At 34.0% G+C, this 19603-nt stretch overlaps 2 protein-coding genes, 1 long non-coding RNA gene and 1 pseudogene across 3 annotated transcripts; 3 read left to right on the top strand and 1 right to left on the bottom strand.

Moving 5' to 3' along the window:
* The first annotated feature begins 634 nt into the window (after positions 1-634).
* On the top strand, positions 635-5608 carry LOC127902138 (putative disease resistance protein RGA3). Its single transcript, XM_052440824.1, has 3 exons — positions 635-3849; positions 3939-4003; positions 5069-5608. The coding sequence occupies exon 1, from the start codon at positions 851-853 to the stop codon at positions 3758-3760; it is 2910 nt and encodes a 969-aa protein (XP_052296784.1). The 5' UTR covers positions 635-850; the 3' UTR covers positions 3761-3849; positions 3939-4003; positions 5069-5608.
* Positions 4541-5179, bottom strand: LOC127902162 (uncharacterized). Its single transcript, XR_008054695.1, has 2 exons — positions 5040-5179; positions 4541-4895 (listed from the first exon to the last, which is right to left on the bottom strand). It is a non-coding gene; the product is annotated as an uncharacterized LOC127902162 (long non-coding RNA).
* Positions 5609-11798: 6190 nt separating the features above from the next.
* LOC127902414 (putative UDP-glucuronate:xylan alpha-glucuronosyltransferase 4) lies at positions 11799-18608 on the top strand. The gene is made up of 2 exons (XM_052441321.1): positions 11799-12668; positions 17668-18608. The coding sequence occupies exons 1-2, from the start codon at positions 11837-11839 to the stop codon at positions 18606-18608; spliced, it is 1773 nt and encodes a 590-aa protein (XP_052297281.1). The 5' UTR covers positions 11799-11836.
* Positions 14888-15692, top strand: LOC127902157 (putative UDP-glucuronate:xylan alpha-glucuronosyltransferase 4; annotated as a pseudogene).
* Positions 18609-19603: the final 995 nt, after the last annotated feature.

The following is a 19603-nucleotide window of genomic DNA, read 5'->3' as shown; positions in this document are numbered from 1 at the left end:
TTTTTTGAACAGGGGAATTACCAAAGGGCAGAGCAGAGCTTTTGAATTCGAGTCTAAAACAATTACTTGATAAGAATGTCAATTAATTGGCAATAAATACTTACATCTGTTATGTCATCGGCAATGATCGTCATAAAGTATGTTACTTTTTCTCTTCATTTCCTGATGTTCTATTCCAGAGTCATCAAACAACCGTGTATTTCTTTTTTTTTTAAATAAATATGTCGAACTGAGACTACTGATCGGTTAATTGGGCATGCAATTATTTAGATTTTTAAAACAATAATTAGAAAATATTAGCTGTTTTAAGTATCATCTAAGAAAATTACAAAGTTACACTAAATGATAAAGTTTTTGGTGGGTTGTGGGAAAAAAAATAAATATCTTCTAAGTTCGAAAATTATTGATGGTTTTTGTTCAAATGAAAAATATTTGTGCTGTAGGCAATTTCCAGGAATCTTCAAGTTGTTATTGTGCTCCTTCAAAAAGAAAAGTAAGCGCTGTTCATTAATACGTTCAGATCACTTGACAAAGAATTTGAGAATCACACGTTAAACTTTAGCCTTCTACGCGGAATAATTAGAAAAACGGAGGATGCATGGGTCCATGAATTATTATAACTTTGATGGTATTCACTCTTTGCTGTTAAAAAAAAAAAAAGCATAGTAATAATAATAACAACAGCTTCTTTCACAAGGGCCATAATAATAATTTTGCTTGCAGTACTATAAGAATTGAAAGAATACGGCAACATTTTCACCACATTATCATCTCCTTCATTTCTTTCAGCATTACTTACTTTTGCAACAATTCACCATCAATTTCTTCTCTCTCTTTTTTCTTTTTCACCATGGTTGATGGGATCCTTTCCCCTATCTTGGAGAAGCTGACTTCAATGGCTGTCGATGAGGCAAAGGAACAAGTGAGGCTGGTAACGGGCGTCGGAAAGGAAGCGGAGAAGCTGACCCGCAAACTCCGAACCATTCAAACTGTGCTCAATGGTGCTGAAAAAAGGCAAATAAAGGAGGAAACAGTCAGACTCAGAGACGCATGTTACGACATGGAAGATGTGTTGGGTGAGTGGAACACTGCAAGGCTCAAACTGCAGATCGATGGAGTGGATGATCATGAGAATGATGCTCTCGTTCCTAAGAAGAAGGTATGTTCCTTCTTTCCTGCTGCCTCTTGCTTTGGCTGCAAACCAATTTTTTTACGTCGTCGCATTGCTCTCAAGATGAAAGACATCAATGAAACTCTTGATGATATCGCCAAACAAAAAGCCGAGTTTGGTTTTGCTGTGAATGTTATTAACAGTAATGAGAGAGCGGATCAACGAGTACCAAGTATCTCCTCAATTGATGAGTCAGAGATATTTGGTAGAGAAACACAGAAGAACGATCTGGTTAATAGGCTGTTATGTGAGAGTAGTGAAGAGCAGAAAGGCCCCTGTGTCATCTCACTTGTTGGGATGGGGGGCATAGGCAAAACTACTCTTGCTCAATTAGCCTACAACAACGATGATGTTAAAAATCATTTTGAGAAAAGAATATGGGTCTGTGTGTCAGACCCGTTTGATGTGTTCAGAATCGCCAGAGCAATCATTGAGGCTCTAACAGGTTCTGCCTCTAACTTTGGTGACTTTCAATCTCTCACGCAATATTTTGAAGAACATGTTGAAGGGAAGAAATTTCTTCTTGTCTTAGACGACGTGTGGAACGAAGATTACTCTAAATGGGAACCATTCTACAACTGTTTAAAGAGTGGTTTCCATGGAAGTAAAATTTTAATTACCACACGTAAAGAAACAGTTGCCCGTATTATGGGATCAGCTCATTTTATCTCTGTCAATGTGTTGTCTGAAATGGAATGCTGGTCGGTGTTTCAGTCGTTGGCAATTTCTGGTAAGACCATAGGAAAACGTGAAAATTTAGAAAAAATTGGTAGAGAAATTGTAAAAAAGTGCAAGGGCTTACCTTTAGCTGCAAAGACAATTGCTAGTCTCTTGCGGTCTAAAAACACTGAAAAAGAATGGCAAAATATCTTAGAGAGTGAGATATGGGAACTAGAAGCAATTGAGAAAGGCCTTTTGGCCCCTCTATTGTTGAGTTACAAAGAATTACCCTCCAAGGTAAAGCGTTGTTTCTCATATTGTGCCGTCTTTCCGAAAGACTATAAAATACGGAAGCATAAGTTAATTGAACTATGGATGGCACAAGGTTATCTTAGTGAGAAAGGAGCCAAAGAGATGGAGGATATTGGTGAAGAGTATTTCAACATCTTAGCTAGTCGTTCATTCTTTCAAGATTTTAAGAAATATGATGATGGTGAAATCTCTAATTGCAAAATGCACGATATCGTGCATGACTTTGCCCAATATTTATGTAGTAATGAATGTTTAACAGTAGAAATTCATAGTGGTGAAGAGTTAGCTATTAGCTCTTTCGGGGAGAAAAAAATCCTTCATTTACTGTTAACTCTACGTAGGGGGGCTTCGGTTCCGATCTCCAATATTTGGGATAATGTTAAAAGATTGCGAGGATTGCGTAGCTTCTTAGTTAAAAGTGATGAATATTCATGGTCTAGTGAAGTCCTACCTCAATTATTTGATAAATTAACTTGTTTAAGGGTATTAAAATTAGAGGGGAGTGAGAGGTGGTCAAGTGTGAATGACATCAAGGAAATTCCAACAAATATAGAAAAATTGCTACATTTGAAATACCTTAATTTGTACAGTCAAAGGGAGATAGAAAAATTACCCGAGACGTTGTGTGAGTTATATAATTTAGAACGCTTAAACGTTGATGATTGTGAAAATCTTAGAGAATTACCTCGAGGGATTGGGAAGTTAAGAAAGCTGATGTATTTAGACAATGAGGGGACTGAATCTTTAAGGTACCTGCCGGTAGGGATTGGGGAATTAATCAGGCTTCGGAGGGTGTCGAAGTTTGTTGTGGGCGGAGGGTATGACAGAGCATGTAGCCTTGGGTCTCTTAAAAAGCTTAACCTCCTTCGACAATGTAGTATACATGGGCTGGGTGATGTGTCAGATGCGGGTGAGGCTCGAAGGGCTGAACTTGAGAAAAAGAAAAATCTCGTTGAGTTGGAACTTCATTTTGATCGTTTAAGAGATGGGGATGAAGAACAAGCTGGGAGGAGGGAGAATGAGGAGGATGAAGATGAACGGCTTCTTGAAGCCTTGGGACCACCTCCTAATTTAAAGAAATTAGTGATAGGTGATTACAGAGGCAGGAGGAATGTTGTTCCCAAAAATTGGATCATGTCACTAACCAATTTGAGGGTTTTACGTCTCTGTGGGTGCAGAAATTGTGAGCATTTGCCTCCTTTGGGAAAATTGCCATCCCTTGAATCTCTTGTTATTTGGCGAATGGAAAGTGTGAAAAGAGTGGGTAATGAATTTCTGGGAGTAGAAAGTGATACGGATGGCTCCTCAGTTATTGCCTTTCCCAAATTGACACAGCTGACATTTGATTATATGGAAGAACTGGAAGAGTGGGATATCGAGACGGCAATAAAGGGAGAAATCATAATCATGCCACGTCTTTCTTCCTTGACTATTGAATTTTGCCATAAATTAAAAGCGCTGCCCGATCACCTTCTTCAGAAGACAACGCTCCAGAAATTGAAGATTTGGGATGGATGTCCTATTTTAGAAGAACGCTGCAGAAAGGAGACAGGAGAGGACTGGAAGAACTGGAAGAACTGGAAGAACTGGAAGAGTGGGATTTCAGGACTGCAATAAATGGAGAGATTAGAATCATGCCGCGTCTTTCTTCCTTGTCAATTGTTTATTGCCGTAAATTAAACAATCACCCACGGCCACCGCCACGGGTAATTTCTTTCTAGATCTCCTGCATGCATTGTGTGCTCACTCTATTTTAATTAAAATTAATTAGTAGTTATTTTTTAATCCATTTTAGAAACGAATGGTGAACAGAGGAGGGGATTCAGCAGGGATATATATCTAATGGTGCTAATAACTCTGGTTAGTAATTATAATTTGTATACGCTTTCCTTCTCGTTTGCTCTCTACTCTTCTTCATTAATTAATCATAATCGCAATTAATCAAATTACCGAAATAATCAAATACTCGATTAATTGAAATAATTCGATTCGGTTCGGTTCGATTATTTCGATTATGGGCCTATTGAGCCTATTTTGGGCTTTTTTAGATTTAAAACCTTAAATTAATAAATCTACCACAAACAAAAAATCAAAATATGTCTCAAAGTATTTTTCTTTTTTTTCCCATCATCAACCTCCACCTCCACCTCTTGCACTTCCTCCTCATCATAGTTTTCCATTCTACAGCAACAAATCAACACAACAGCAGCAACAAATAAAAAATCTTGGGGATTACAAAATAAAAAATATTATGACATTCCAACACTGGCCTGGCTGATGGCATGCAATTAAATTCAAATCATCCTCACCAATTATAATCATAAATTCGACCAGAAAATCAAGTGTCACAATTAGTTTCATGAAGTCAATGTTTCAAGCTAAATACAACATCTCAAGTGAAATCAAAACAACATTTTATTACCTCCAATTTTAATCTCGAACAAACTGATAAAAGGAATACAAAGTTTATTCAACAGTATTGTGCATTAACAAAGCATATGGATAAAAGGATTAAGAAATGGAGAAGAATTGCTGAGAATGCAAGTCTGGCTAATGGGCATCATTTATAGCATCATACATAATTTATTTATGCAAGTCTGCAAATTCTTATTGACGGGGCCCTTGGGATCCTCTTGGCTATTTTGGCTATAGCTTTTTTTTATCCTCTTGCATTTACCCCAAATTCGCCCCGCAGCCGATTCCCGAAAACGCCCTATTGACGGGCCCTTGGAGCCAATGAATGAATGGTACGCTATAGCCAAAATAGCTGGGATTAAGATATGCCGGGCTTATCAGATTCAGTAAAAATTCAATGCAATTTCTGGGATTCTCACGAATTTATATGGCCCCAATGATAACAAAATATTTTAGCTATAGCTTTTTAAATTCATAAAACCTTGTTCTGCTGAGAGTTGTTGGTGACAGTGGCAGCAGCAGCAGATGACAGCGGCTGCAGCACGTGGTAACAGCGGCGGAGACTCGGCGACGAGCAGCAGCGACGGGCAGCAGCGACGGGCAGCCGAGCAGCGGCGGCGACGAGCAACGGGGACGAGATTTCAACGGCTGAAGGTCACGATTTCGGTTTCAGCTGAAGATCAGAACTCAGAAGTGGTCACGATTTAGGTTGATGATCAGAACTCAGAAGAAGTGGTCACGATTTAGTTTAGAGTGTTTAGACTTTACTCACTTTAGGGATTCCGGTTGTTATTCGGTTTATTTGATAATCGGTTCGATTTTTCGGTTGTTTTTAAAAAAATCAAAAACCGAACCGACTGGTTTTACTATTATTACTATATTACTTATTCGGTTTTTTGGGTGTAAAAAAACCACAAAAAAACCAAACCGAATCGAACGGTTCGGTTCGATTTTTGATTAATCAACTTTTTACCCACCCCTTCTGGTGGCTGATCAAATTATTATTTATTTATTTTTTAATAAAATGACTGACGGTATACATAATTCCAAAACTAGTTAGTGTGCATCTTTTATCAAACTTTCCCTCCGCAATTCCTTTCTCCATTAAAAACTTTTATTTATTTTTTTCAAAATTGTTTCCAATGCGAATTTTTATTATTTTGAATAGTAATATGTATTTGTATAAGTAACATATATAAATTTTATTCTATACGTTTAATTTTATGAATGAAGTGAACTTATATTACAACTGGATTTTATTTTACTTTCAACTTTCTATTAAATATCAAATACAAAAAATACGTATTTTTTTAGTTAACAAAAAAAAAGCACTCAATTATTTTCTCATGTTTGATTTCTAGTACTTATAACCAAACAATAAATTATTATTAGTCCTTAAAAAAAAAGAAAGGCAAAAATATCTTGACACTTCTATAATTGGGGAAATTATGCACATTTTTAGAGAAGTAAAGAACTTGTTTTAACCAGGAATAGAATCAATTATTGACAAAACGAGGAGGAAAGAAACTAAACCGTTATTTGGAATCACTACAAAATTGGGCTTTTTTGACAGAATAATTTTTGTCACAGACCATGTTACTGACATAATTTTATTCTATCAAAAAAGTCCTTGTAAGAATATAGTGACAGAAAAGGAAACAATTACATTTGCTCAAATTGAATCTAAAGCAGCCATATTCAATACTAAAATCTCAACAGCTCACATAATCAGCAACAATGCTTGAACCTGAAGGCATAACCAAAATCTTAGCAAGTTGAATCCGCAGGCATAACAGAAAATTGCATCAACACTTGGTGTACAAATTTTCTTGATGCCATGGCATTATAACAAACACTTGGTGTACAAATTTTAATTGTTACTTAAATTTTAACATTCATTAAATCTTGTAAAAATTTCAATCGAGACCAATTAAATTATAATAAGCAAAGAATTAAAGAAAGTAAAGTAATGCTCACATGAGAAACCAATGCTGAAAGGCAATCAAGAGGAAAAGGTGAAATTAGCTCTGGACCTTTGCTGAAATCATATGTATCGAAAAAAATGAAAAGAGGTTATAAACTAGAACAAAAATATAATCATATTCAAGTAAACTTAATAGAGAAATCCTAAGTTCGTGCACGAGAGTTGAACTCTATGAATTTCAGGGTGCGTTTGGGATTGAGGTTGGGCAGCTGTAGCTTAAAAGCTACAGCACTAAAGTATTTGGTAAACACTAACTATTGTAGCTTTTAAACTATATTGATATGATTTTTCACTTGTATAATACAAAATCTATTATATCTTTAATAATTTTATCAAAATTATTATTTAAAATTTATATTTACTATATATTATTAACTTTTGTTTCATAATTACAGCTTTTTTTTCACAGCAGCTGTAGCTTAAAAGCTACAGCACCTCAATCCCAAACGCACCCTTAATCTCAATAATTCGATACATACAAAATATATATACGAGTTTTTGAGTGACGTATGAGTACTAAAAGAATTAAGTAATAAGTAAATAAAGTAAACCAAGTGACATGACATTGATGCAATATTATTGTATCAATATTTATGAAAGAAATTGTATGAAAAATAAATTATATGTTGAGTATTAATCTTGTCGTCTCATTATGTTTATATATCTTAATATTAAATCGATGGAGCTGGCTACGTTACAGAAACTGTACGTAACAGCCATGCATTTTTTATTCGTTGGATATAGAGACTGAAATTGGATGGTTGGGATTAAAGGCCAGAATAGAAATTAATCACGGGCAACCGTTTTTAACATTTAGAAGGGTTCATTTCCATGCATACCCAAATATTTTGACAAATATCAATATGCACCCTTTAACTTTTTATGTAAAACCACATACCCAACCCGTTAACTTTTCTACTATTGAATTAAAAAACTATCATGCCTCAATTGAATTAAATTGATCAAGTAAAATATCTCTTATAACTTGTCAATTTTTATAGTAAAATATACGAATATTTAGTAAAATCAAATTTATTTTTTTATTTAGTAACCAAATTTATTTTTTATTCAGTAATCAAATTTTTTGATTTAGTGAAATCAAATTTATTTTTATTTAGTTGTAAGATTTTTTTAACAAAAAAGTTCTAAAATCAAATTAAAATCAAATTTAACTCGTTTACTATTTTAAAAAATGAACTTTTTTACTAACCAACTAGAGTTTATCTTTAGTCAACATATTTTTTTCTCTAAAATATCCTTTGATAGAATTACTTATTTAAACATGTTAGTATCAAAATTACTTCATATTTCAGCATCCATCTATTTAAACTAGTGTGAATTTTTTTAGTTTGATATTGAAAATATGATAGTTGATGAGAGATATCTAATTCAAATTTACAGATAAAATAGTTTCTTGTAATTGCATACATGGTATATCAAAAATATTTTTTGTGGGTTAAAAAAAAATTTGTGTCACAAGATGAAACTATCTCTTGATTTTTCAATTCCTGTAGTTTATATAAAACAATAAACACTAGTAAATCGTTTGGTTTGTGACTTCTTAAACGAATATTTGGGAACGCACAAGTTCCTCTCCCCTTCAAAAAGAATGATCAGTGCAAATACCAACCTAGAAAATTGATTTTATAATTCAAACAAGGTTTGATTGAAGATGATTAATTGAAATTTATCTTTTCAAGATGTCAAACGTTTTTCAAATTGACAAAGTCAAGTCTCTTTGTTAATTCAAATCAAGAACAATTAGAAAAATATTAATGTATAGAAATTCTACAAAGGGTTATTTTTGAAATTCTCAAATGAATAGAAATTAAATTAATATTTTAAAATTTTGGTTATGGGTTTATTTAAAAAATGGATTTAGAAAGAAATTTGAGGGTTTTAAAGAACCCCACCCTTTCTTTAATTATTCGGTGAATTTGAAATATATTAATTGGTATAAGAATATGTTCTTCTAATCTTCTTATGCAAAATCTATCCAATTAAAAAAAAATACCAAAGGGTATTTTTTTTTATTGACTTTTAATAATATTGATGGCAAATATATACAAGCATCAATCAATTGTTATCGACCATTCAAGCTAATTGAAAAACTAATTGCATGAAGTTGGAGTAATGATTGTTTGAATTACCAAGAGTTTTTTTTTTCATGGAAACTATTACAATTCATATCATTAAAAAACTTAAAGATTATGAGTCGAATGAAAAATCTTCCATCCTTATAAAAGAATTTGAACAACTTAAAGTATAATGTTAAATCCTTGAGATACAATGAACCTGAAAATCCTACTTTGACACACCACAAATAATGAATCCGACTTAACAATCAATGGCGATAAATCAATTTTACTAGCAAGCTATAAGCCAAAACACAAGGCAACTTCTTCACCAAAATCAATATCATTCAAATAATTCCCCTTACGAACGTCTGAAACTATCATAAAAATAACAAAAAATAAAAAATAAAAACAAGTAGACAAGAAACAAAAATTTCCCAATAACAAGTCACCCTACAAAACTTTTCCTTGTAGAACCTACACAAAAACCACCGTTATAGGGCTATCGAAACCTCTACTCACCACTATTAAAGTTGAAAAAAAAATCTTTGATATGAGTGTATTCTTCTATTTTGAACAACAAAGTGGTTTTTTGAGAGATTCATCGAAAAAAAAAAGCCTTAAGGAGTTGAAGAAGAAATTAAAAAAAGAAGCATAAAAAGAGGAATGAAAATAAAAAGATACTTTACCAAGAGTAGGTTAACAGTAATTGGTATATTTGAGCATGCAATAAAATTTACCCCTATATTTATATGACATAAAATATAATTTTATTCATTAATTACACTACTAATTTGTCTAAATTTTAGTTTTCAAAAAATAAATTTCTATCTATTTACATAAATCTTAGTTTTTATAAAAATATATTTATGTTTATTTTTTTACATTGACCTAATGTCTAATTAAGGGCATTAATGTCTTTGTGCTAGTTAGAAATGGCCAGTAATTGAACTTAACCGCGTAGGACAACAATTTGACTATTTGGGGGTGGGGTTGATGTCTTACATCAAAGTTAGTGTGTGTTAATGATTAATGATTAATAATAATAATAGGGTAAATATGAAATTAATCCTTACCCAAGCATTAGAAGTTCGTTGGTTTTCTTTTAACCGGGTAATTACCCATCAATTTGTCACGCGTCCCTACACGTGGCTGCATCTAATTTAGTCGTTTGTCATTTCAGTTTCTGTTACGTACATTATCTGTAACGTAGCTAGCTCCTTAAATGGATATATGTTGTATCATTGGTTGATTAAATGTCATGTCATTTAAAGTATATCCTTAACTAACTGAATTAATGGCATAAATAATTTATTTCAACAAGTCTTTGACTAGTTAATGTAAATGAGATTTGTCGCTTTTAGAAGAAACATAATATTTCAAACGTAAAATAGTAACTATCATATTAACATTCTTGATTTTTAAATCTGAATAATTGAGAATGCAATTTTAGAAGTCAACTTTAGTGAGATCCGCATACCAATTCCAATATTTTATCAAATGTTGACCGTCCCTCAATCAATCAATGGTGCGAAACAATTAGTGGATCCACATATGAGCCATGACTAAGTACAATAATGGCAATATTTTAATTAAATATTATACTGAAATAGAATAATTGATATTATTCTTAGTTAGGTTACATTATAATCATTAATAGACTTCTAAGCATTCCAATTAAATTTAAAAATTGTGGCGTGGCTACATGTTATATCTATTGCTGAAGTCACAAAAGATTGACCAAGACAACAGAGATAATTTGCCCAAATCTGAGTTGGTTTCTACTGAGCAAGGTTGCACATATTTTGATGATACCATGGGTTACGTTATCTTTGTTAGACTGACCAAGTTCATGACAGTGACACCTGAAGCCACGCGCTAACTCAACGTTAATTTTAGAATATTATCAAAATACTTGGGGTATTCTATTATATCTATTAAAAATCCACAATTCCAAATCGATTAATTCCATATAATAAAAAGAAATCGATTTCGGATAGAAATATTTCATTTGATAGAACCATTGTATTGGTTGTGATTATGGAACTTTAAGAACACCATTACATGATTATATTTTATTAAAATTTTTTAACCATCTACCAGTGTCTAAATTATATCCTCAATGACTTTGTCAAATAATTTTCAAGTACTTTTATTTAACTAGCTAATAGATTTTAAATTTTAAGAGAGGTAAAGCCTAAAAAAAATTGATTTAGATTTAATCCACACTCCAATCTTTTTAAAAATGAACTTAAAAAAATACCCAAATTGTTGGGGGCCCCGCGGGGGGGGGGGGAAAGAGAGAGACTAGTATATAAAATGAACTTTTTATGTAGCGTTTAGCTTAAATAAGAATATTTTATTTACTTGTATTTTTTGTTATTATTCAAAAGACCTCATTCTTATGTACCACTTAGCTTACATGGGTAGGAGAAAATTAAGTTATCATTCAATTATACTATAATTAACGTTTTAAAAAAAATCTCATTATTGACTTATGTATGATACATAATTTTCTTATTGTTGGTCACGAATAATTTGCTTATATGATCATATTGTTGGTCACGAATTTCTTTGCTTCCCTAAGGAAAGACTTTGAGTTTGGACATAATTTTTTTTTTCCAACTGAATATGGATCTCAAATTTCTTACCTTACCATATACAAAGAGTAAGAATTTTTAAGAATTTATAAGTCTTAGATTGTTGTGTATAATTTATTTTACTTTGTTAATTTTTACAATTATATTATTTCATTTCAATCAAGTTATGTATATCTAATCTTATATAAATGACTTTTCTCTTACGTGTACTAAATAAATTTTTGTGTAGTGTAAAAGATTTTATTCATAATTTGACCGGTTTTGTTATCTTGTATAATAAGGTAACAAATATAAGTAAATAACAATTGTTTGATAAAAATCTAATGGTTGCGGAAATATAAGGTAAAAATAGTAAAATTTGTGGAGAATTGGAAATAGATAACAAGTGCATTATGTTTGTTGCCTTGTTATGTAAGATAACAAAAGCCTAATTTGACAACTTAGAAGCACATTTTAATTTTAATAAAAAAGGGAATATATTTAATAAACCTGCCCACGCGCATCAAATGCGTGTGAAAATAAAATACCTACACATAAGAAGACAATTTGACAAAGCTCAACATGCTGCCATGCAATCTTTTCATTCCAATTCGATTCGTTGGATATAACTTAAAACAAAATGTCGACTCAAAACAAATCTTTCAACTTTCAACAAAGACGTGAAGCAAAATTCAATCAAATGGCTGCAGCTTCATCACCATCTTCTTCTAACAAACCCGCAAATTTCAGTCAAAAGCTCTTCATAATCTCTCTTCTTCTCCTCTCCTTCTCGCTTTTCCTTGTCGTTTTGTCATTCAAACCTAAACAACAACCCCATTTGGCTTACGAGCGAAATAATAAATATAATACCAACCACTTATTACGCAGGCCCAAATGGCTCGATATTGTCGAAAAACACATCAAGGGTCACAAAATTAAAGTTGGTTTAGTAAATACAAACGATGATGATGATGATGATTATAACCGCGTACGTGGTGACATGCATGTTGAAACTGTTCACGTACGTTTCGACCATGTGGGTGAGGATAAAAAGTGGGAAGACTTTTTCCCGGAGTGGATTGATGAAGATCACAAGTGGGCCCCACCGGCGTGCCCGGAGATACCCATGCCGGCGCAGGATTACCGGTACCTCGACGTGATAGTGGCTAGGGTTCCCTGCCGAGGAGACGGAGATGGAGGTGGTGGGATGAGGGATGTGTTTAGGTTGCAAGTGAATCTCGTGGTGGCGAATCTAGCGGTGGAGAGTGGGTGGGTGAAACCTGATGTTGATCGGGCGGTGTACGTTGTCTTTGTGGGTTCTTGTGGGGCCATGGTGGAGATGTTCAGGTGTGATGATCTTGTGGAGCATGCAGGGGATTACTGGGTTTATAAGCCTGACTTGAGGCGATTGAAACATAAAGTATTGATGCCTGTTGGGTCATGCCAAATTGCTCCTGCTTTTGCTCAAACAGGTGAATTTTGCTGCTTCTTTTTTTGTTTTTTTTGCCCCCGGTTTTTCGAAAATATTTTGTTTGTGTTTTAGATAGTGAGTTGTTTGGAAACTGAAGAAAACCTAGTGATCACTTGCAAGAATTTTACAACGTTTTATGCATTAAAACGTGACTTAAAATTTCATAAAAATCTTTATGAATTTGTCGTATTTCTTGATTATTTACGAAGTAGTATTTAAGCTCTTATTGTTATTCTTTTTCCCCTACTTTAATGGTCGCTTATATATAGAGATGGCAATGGGGAGGGGACCAATCTCCCCATACCCATCCCCGATATTTTGCATATGTCCCCGTCCCCTTCCCGTCCCCGTCAGAATTACTTGAGAGAATCCCCATCTCCTCCCCGAATAATAACAGGGGATCCCCGAGGGTCCCCGGTCCCCGAATAACTAATAGTCTAATACATTTTTTTTATTTTCGATTTTAAATTAATCATATTAAAATAAAAAATTCAGATAAAAATAAAGTTCAAAATATATCTTACATTAATATTGATCCATTATAAAGTCACATTCAAAATATAAATTATTAAAATAATTATCTTTGTCAATGACTCAATCTTCATAATCCTACAATAAAAAGAAAAAAAATTATTTTTATATCGGCAATAAAATAAATGAAATAAATGTAGATACTTAATTAATATTTTTAATAAAACTATTTACCTCATGCTCGTCCTGCTCCTCCTGTTCTTCCTCGAGAAATGTGGCAAATTGAGAGATAGCCTCAGATTTCAAACCTAAAACAATGAAAATGATATAAGTAACGTAACTTATAAGTGTAAATATTAATAACTGTATAATATAATTACAATGTAAAATAAACTCATACTGCTATTGTAAGCTCGTAACCAACTTTGACAGCACATTAAGGCCTCCAATGTGCTTGGATGAAGTTTGTTACGGTATGAGCTCACAACTCTACCACTGGTGCTAAAAGTTGATTCAGAAGCAATTGTTGTAATTGGAATTGCCAAAATATCTCTAGCAATTCGAGCTAATGTAGGATACCTATTAGCATTTGTCTTCCACCAACTCAAAATATTAAAATCTTCCATCCGGGGTATAACTTTCTCATCCAAATATGAATCTAATTCATCTGCAACAACTGCACAATCTCCATTGTTTACATAATCATCAAAGCCTGTCATCCATTTGGTTGCTTTCTTATAAGAATCCCCTGTAGATCTAGTAGAAGAACTACTACCAGTATAATCAAAGCAATAAACAGTTGGTGAAAACTTCAATTAATACTCTTCAACTAATTCCCGGCAAATGGTGACCACTTTCCTAACATACAACTATTTTCATATTTATTATTTTTAACAATATTTATAATTTTGTTATTTATTTATTAGTAATTTTAAAAATAAAAATAAAATTAAAAATTAAAATGGGGAAATGGGTAGGGGATGGGGATTCCACCTCATCCCCGTCCCCTCCCCGAATAAAAAATTGGGTAAAAAATTTTCCCCGTCCCCTCCCCGAATAAAAAATTGGGTATAAAATTATCCCCGTACCCTCCCCGAATGGGGAAAATCCCCGAGGGTAGCCGTCTCCGTGGGGATTTTTGCCATCCCTACTTATATAGGCGAATCTATGGTGAGAACGAAAATATTGTGATTTTAATCGATATATGTTTTGGAGTTTATTCTAGAGGATAGAGTCTTAAATTTTAATGAAAGCTTGTTGCATATAAAAAAGTATAAAATGTTCACAAGAAATGGATGCAGGAGATTTTATTTTATTTTTCTTCGGAAATTTGAGGTGTTCTGAGGGAAAAAAAAGGTTAGTGGGTGATTTATCTGGTCATGGTGCGTCATTAATTTACTGCTTTCTTTAGTTTCAAGTTTTAGTAAATTATTCGTTCAGCATTAATAAATGAGACATGCAAATCCAAATTAAATATGCACAACTCATGCATAGGTATTTATCTACAGACACAGAATGTATACAGGCAGCAATCATGATTCTGATTGTGTGAAAATTTGCCAAGGCATCAAAATTTGGTAACTTATGTGGCATTAGAGAATTGCACTTTCAATTTCCGTGAAAGTATTACCTAATCCGGACGCCACGACTTCTTCAAAACCTTCATATGTAATTCATTTTTCTTAATTTTGCAAAATTAACCTGAAATTAATATTTGAGTGCTTTTATTTTGATTTACAGGCAAAGAAATATGGAGATATTTTATGTCACAAGCAAGACTAGCAAAACTGAACTACACAACGTATCATCAAAGAGAAGCTTATGTAACCGTCCTACATTCATCAGAAGCTTATGTATGTGGTGCAATAGCTTTAGCGCAAAGCATAATCCAAAAAAACTCGACTAGAGATCTCGTTCTCCTTCATGATAAATCAATAAGTGGCAAGCCTCTCCGTGGCCTGAGAGCTGCCGGATGGTAAACCAAGTGGATTTCGCGCATACGTAGCCCCTTTGCCAAGAAAGATTCATACAATGAGTGGAATTATAGCAAGCTTAGAGTATGGCAACTCATTGAATATGATAAAATTATCTTCATTGATTCTGATCTTTTGGTACTCAAAAACATCGATGAGTTCTTCTTTTACCCTAAATTCTCAGCAGCAGGTAATAACAAAGTGTTGTTCAATTCAGGGGTGATGGTGATTGAGCCATCATTGTGCAAGTTTGAAGATTTGATGTTGAAAAACTTTAAGGTTTCGTCATACAATGGGGGTGACCAGGGATTTCTCAATGATGTGTTCACATGGTGGCATAGGTTGCCTAAGAGAATAAACCATCTGAAGGTGTTTTCAAAGTAAGATGATAAGGAACATCAAGTGGGCGATGGTCTTTATGCAATTCATTATCTGGGGTTAAAGCCATGGATATCTTTCCACCACGCTTCTTCTGTTTCTCCATCGCCCAATCTCTGCTCACCAAAGCTTCAGACGATGCTCGTTCAGAATTTTTATCATTATTCCGAATCTCCAAGCTAGTCAATGCTGTGCAAACATCTTTAAAGACGATCACACTCTTCCCATATATCAAAGTAGTCACAAAATGGCTATATTCCTCTGGTAGTGAGTGTAATAAAATCATAGCCTTGACTTCATCTTTAATATCTTCATCAAGATTCTTCAAATCGGCAAGTAACTTTTCAAATCTTGAGACATGATCGTGCATTGATACCCCAAGCTTCATTCGAAAACCATATACTTGGCTCATTGCATGAAGGCGACTTTCAGGACTTTTCACTAGGTACTTCTCCTCCAATGTACGCCACAAAGTCACCGCACACTCCTCATCTTTCACCAAGTATTTCACCTCCTTGGTCAAACAAGATCTGATCTGACCATAAGCTTTTTCGTTCATACGATCCCAAATTTCTTCATCATACAAGTGCCTTTTATTTTTCAGAACAACATTGAGATCGATTTGAATAAGGGCATCTATAACTTCGCGCCTCCACATGCCGAAGTTGATTTTCCCATCAAACTTTTCAACATCGATCTTCTGGCATCCTATAACAGGTGCTGAATAGCGATTTGACAAATCTCGCCTCCCACCTGAAGTGTCTCCTGAAATAGTCTCGGTAGATCTCTCCCTAATTATGGAAGTTTCACCTTCTACCATTTTCTCAACAAACTATTTCCACTTGAAAAACAGCCTCTATGATGTTAATTTCGCGTGAATAAATGCACCAGGAAAGTTCCCAGGAAACTGGACGGGAACTCGGTCCCAATTAAAAACCAGAATCCTTAGACTCTTATCGCCTTTGTTGACAGAACTTTCCTAGACATGCAAAAATACACACTACTTACAATAGACTGTCTCCCAAGTACAAATGGCCGTCTCCACCGTATTGTTGAACAGTACCGTATACGGGAATAGTACCGTATACGTGAACAGTACCGTATCCCCCCAAGTACGAACCGTCGGCTCTGATACCACTTGTTGTGCGCGGAATGCGGAATCAAGCGCACCAAATAATTATAGAAAAATAAAGGACACAAGAATTACGTGGTTCGGTAATTAAACCTACATCCACGGAGGCAAGAAAGAATAATTGTTTATTAAACAATTAATAGAATACAATATTTGAGTAACGAATCTCACTTCCCAAAAACCCAAATATACCCAGTACTCTCACACTCTGCAGGAAAGATAAATTCCCCAGACACACTTCTCTCACTTCTCTCAAAAGCTTAGAAACTTATAAGCTTAACAATTTTGGGATACTTTCAAATGAACAATTGCCTTTCTATTTTAAAGGAACCGTAGCTCACCTACCACTTCCAATTTGGCTACAACTTGCCAAATTGATAAATTGAATTTAGAATGGAAAATCAATTTGGTGGGCAACAAAATCAACAAGTTTGAAAAATCAATTGGCTTCTAGAAAAACATCACATTTTTCCTCCATACAACTTCAACAAAATCGTCCCACCAACCTTGTCTTTTGAAATTTGCATGCCATTCTTTGACTTTTCAACATTGTTGTTGTTAATATGCCGAATCATATAAATTTTAATTTGTGCTTTGTCTGTATTTATTGTATTATTTGATTATCATAACCAAACCCTATAAAAGAAAAAAGACCATGAAATTGGAATTTACTGCTTTCTTTAGTTTCAAGTTTTAGTAAATTATTCGTTCAACATTAATAAATGAGACATGCAAATCCAAATTAAATATGCACAACTCGTGCATAGGTATTTATCTACAGACACAGAATGTATACAGGCAGCAGTCATGATTCTGATTGTGTGAAAATTTGCCAAGGCATCAAAATTTGGTAACTCAGCCAACATAAATCAATTTCCTAATTAAGACTTATGTGGCATTAGAGAATTGCACTTTCAATTTTTGTGAAAGTATTACCTAATCCGGACGCCACGACTTCTTCAAAACCTTCATATGTAATTCATTTTTCTTGATTTTGCAAAATTAACCTAAAATTAATATTTGAGTGCTTTTATTTTGATTTACAGGCAAAGAAATATGGAGATATTTTATGTCACAAGCAAGACTAGCAAAACTGAACTACACAACGTACCATCAAAGAGAAGCTTATGTAACCGTCCTACATTCATCAGAAGCTTATGTATGTGGTGCAATAGCTTTAGCGCAAAGCATAATCCAAAAAAACTCGACTAGAGATCTCGTTCTCCTTCATGATAAATCAATAAGTGGCAAGTCTCTCCGCGGCCTGAGAGCTGCCGGATGGAAAACCAAGTGGATTTCGCGCATACGTAGCCCCTTTGCCAAGAAAGATTCATACAATGAGTGGAATTATAGCAAGCTTAGAGTATGGCAACTCATTGAATATGATAAACTTATCTTCATTGATTCTGATCTTTTAGTACTCAAAAACATCGATGAGTTCTTCTTTTACCCTGAATTATCAGCAGCAGGTAATGACAAAGTGTTGTTCAATTCTGGGGTGATGGTGATTGAGCCATCATTGTGCAAGTTTGAAGATTTGATGTTGAAAAGATTTAAGGTTTCGTCATACAATGGAGGTGACCAGGGATTTCTTAACGAAGTGTTCACATGGTGGCATAGGTTGCCTAAGAGAATAAACCATTTGAAGGTGTTTTCAAAGCAAGACGATAAGGAACATCAAGTGGGCGATGGTCTTTATGCAATTCATTATCTGGGGTTAAAGCCATGGATGTGTTACAAGGACTATGATTGCAATTGGGACATGGTGAGTCGCCATAAATTTGCCAGTGATTCAGCTCACAAGAAATGGTGGCAAGTTTATGATGCAATGCCTAAGAAATTGCAACAGTACTGTGCATTAACAAAGCATATGGATAAAAGGATTAAGAAGTGGAGAAGAATTGCTGAGAATGCAAGTCTGGCTAACGGGCACTGGAGGATTAAGCCGAAAGATCCCAGGCAATATCATATTGTTGATGACAAATGAAGGGCGAGTGAAATTCTTTTAATTTTTTTTAATATAACATCATTTATTTATGTTGTTTGTTCTGATCAAGAAAACTGAAAGCAAGGAAATACAACAATACAAGATTGAGTAGCAAAATTTCATAATTGTATGGTTTAGCAACAAATCCTGACACGACTTGAAAAATCAGGCTATCAAATTTCTTGCAAAATGCATTACACAATAATATGAGGACCAGTTTCGTATTTGTTTCCACTAACAAATATTTGATTTCCCACTAGTTCCACAATTGCTTTCTGGGGATTTAATAGATGAACTGAACTAAGGCCTGGATTTCTTCCCTTTGGCTTCAGGATAGTCTTTCCACCCATGAAAGGTTGTAGAACTTCGAGGATACCGCAAATGGTCCTCTCCGTCGCTGTGAGGGTGGAGTTCAACAAGTGAACGTATTGTAGTCTGCTCATTGCCCTGCAACAGTGCAAAATACAAGTCATAAATTTGATATAATATATATATATATATATGTGTGTGTGTGTGTGTGTGTGTGTGTGTGTGTGTATGTATATATGTCATAAAACCATTATAATTAAAACATATTTTTCTAACTGATTAATTTGTTGGGAAAGCAATATTTTCAGCCGAAAAGGAATTACGTAAATGGCGTAGCAAAGCCGAAATTTGGATAGGCGCATGCTTTTTTAATCTGTTATCTATATTTTCATTAACTTGCGATTAGGTATTGGGTTGTTGTTGTTGTTAATATGCCGAATCATATAAATTTTAATTTGTGCTTTGTCTGTATTTATTGTATTATTTGATTATCATAACCAAACCCTATAAAAGAAAAAAGACCATGAAATTGGAATTTTGGTACTTGGGGTCATAATTTAGAGATAACAAGCATACAGGGATTGAAAGATAAAATTGGTGAATCGGTGGGCCTAAAAAATTTAAATAAAAAAGAGTTAAATTCAGTTGTTAGTCTGTGAAATGGCAAAATTTTCAACCAAACGAAA

Source organism: Citrus sinensis, chromosome 5, assembly GCF_022201045.2.
Source record: "Citrus sinensis cultivar Valencia sweet orange chromosome 5, DVS_A1.0, whole genome shotgun sequence".
Lineage (NCBI taxonomy): Eukaryota > Viridiplantae > Streptophyta > Magnoliopsida > Sapindales > Rutaceae > Citrus > Citrus sinensis.
This window is presented reverse-complemented; position numbering and strand designations above follow the sequence as displayed.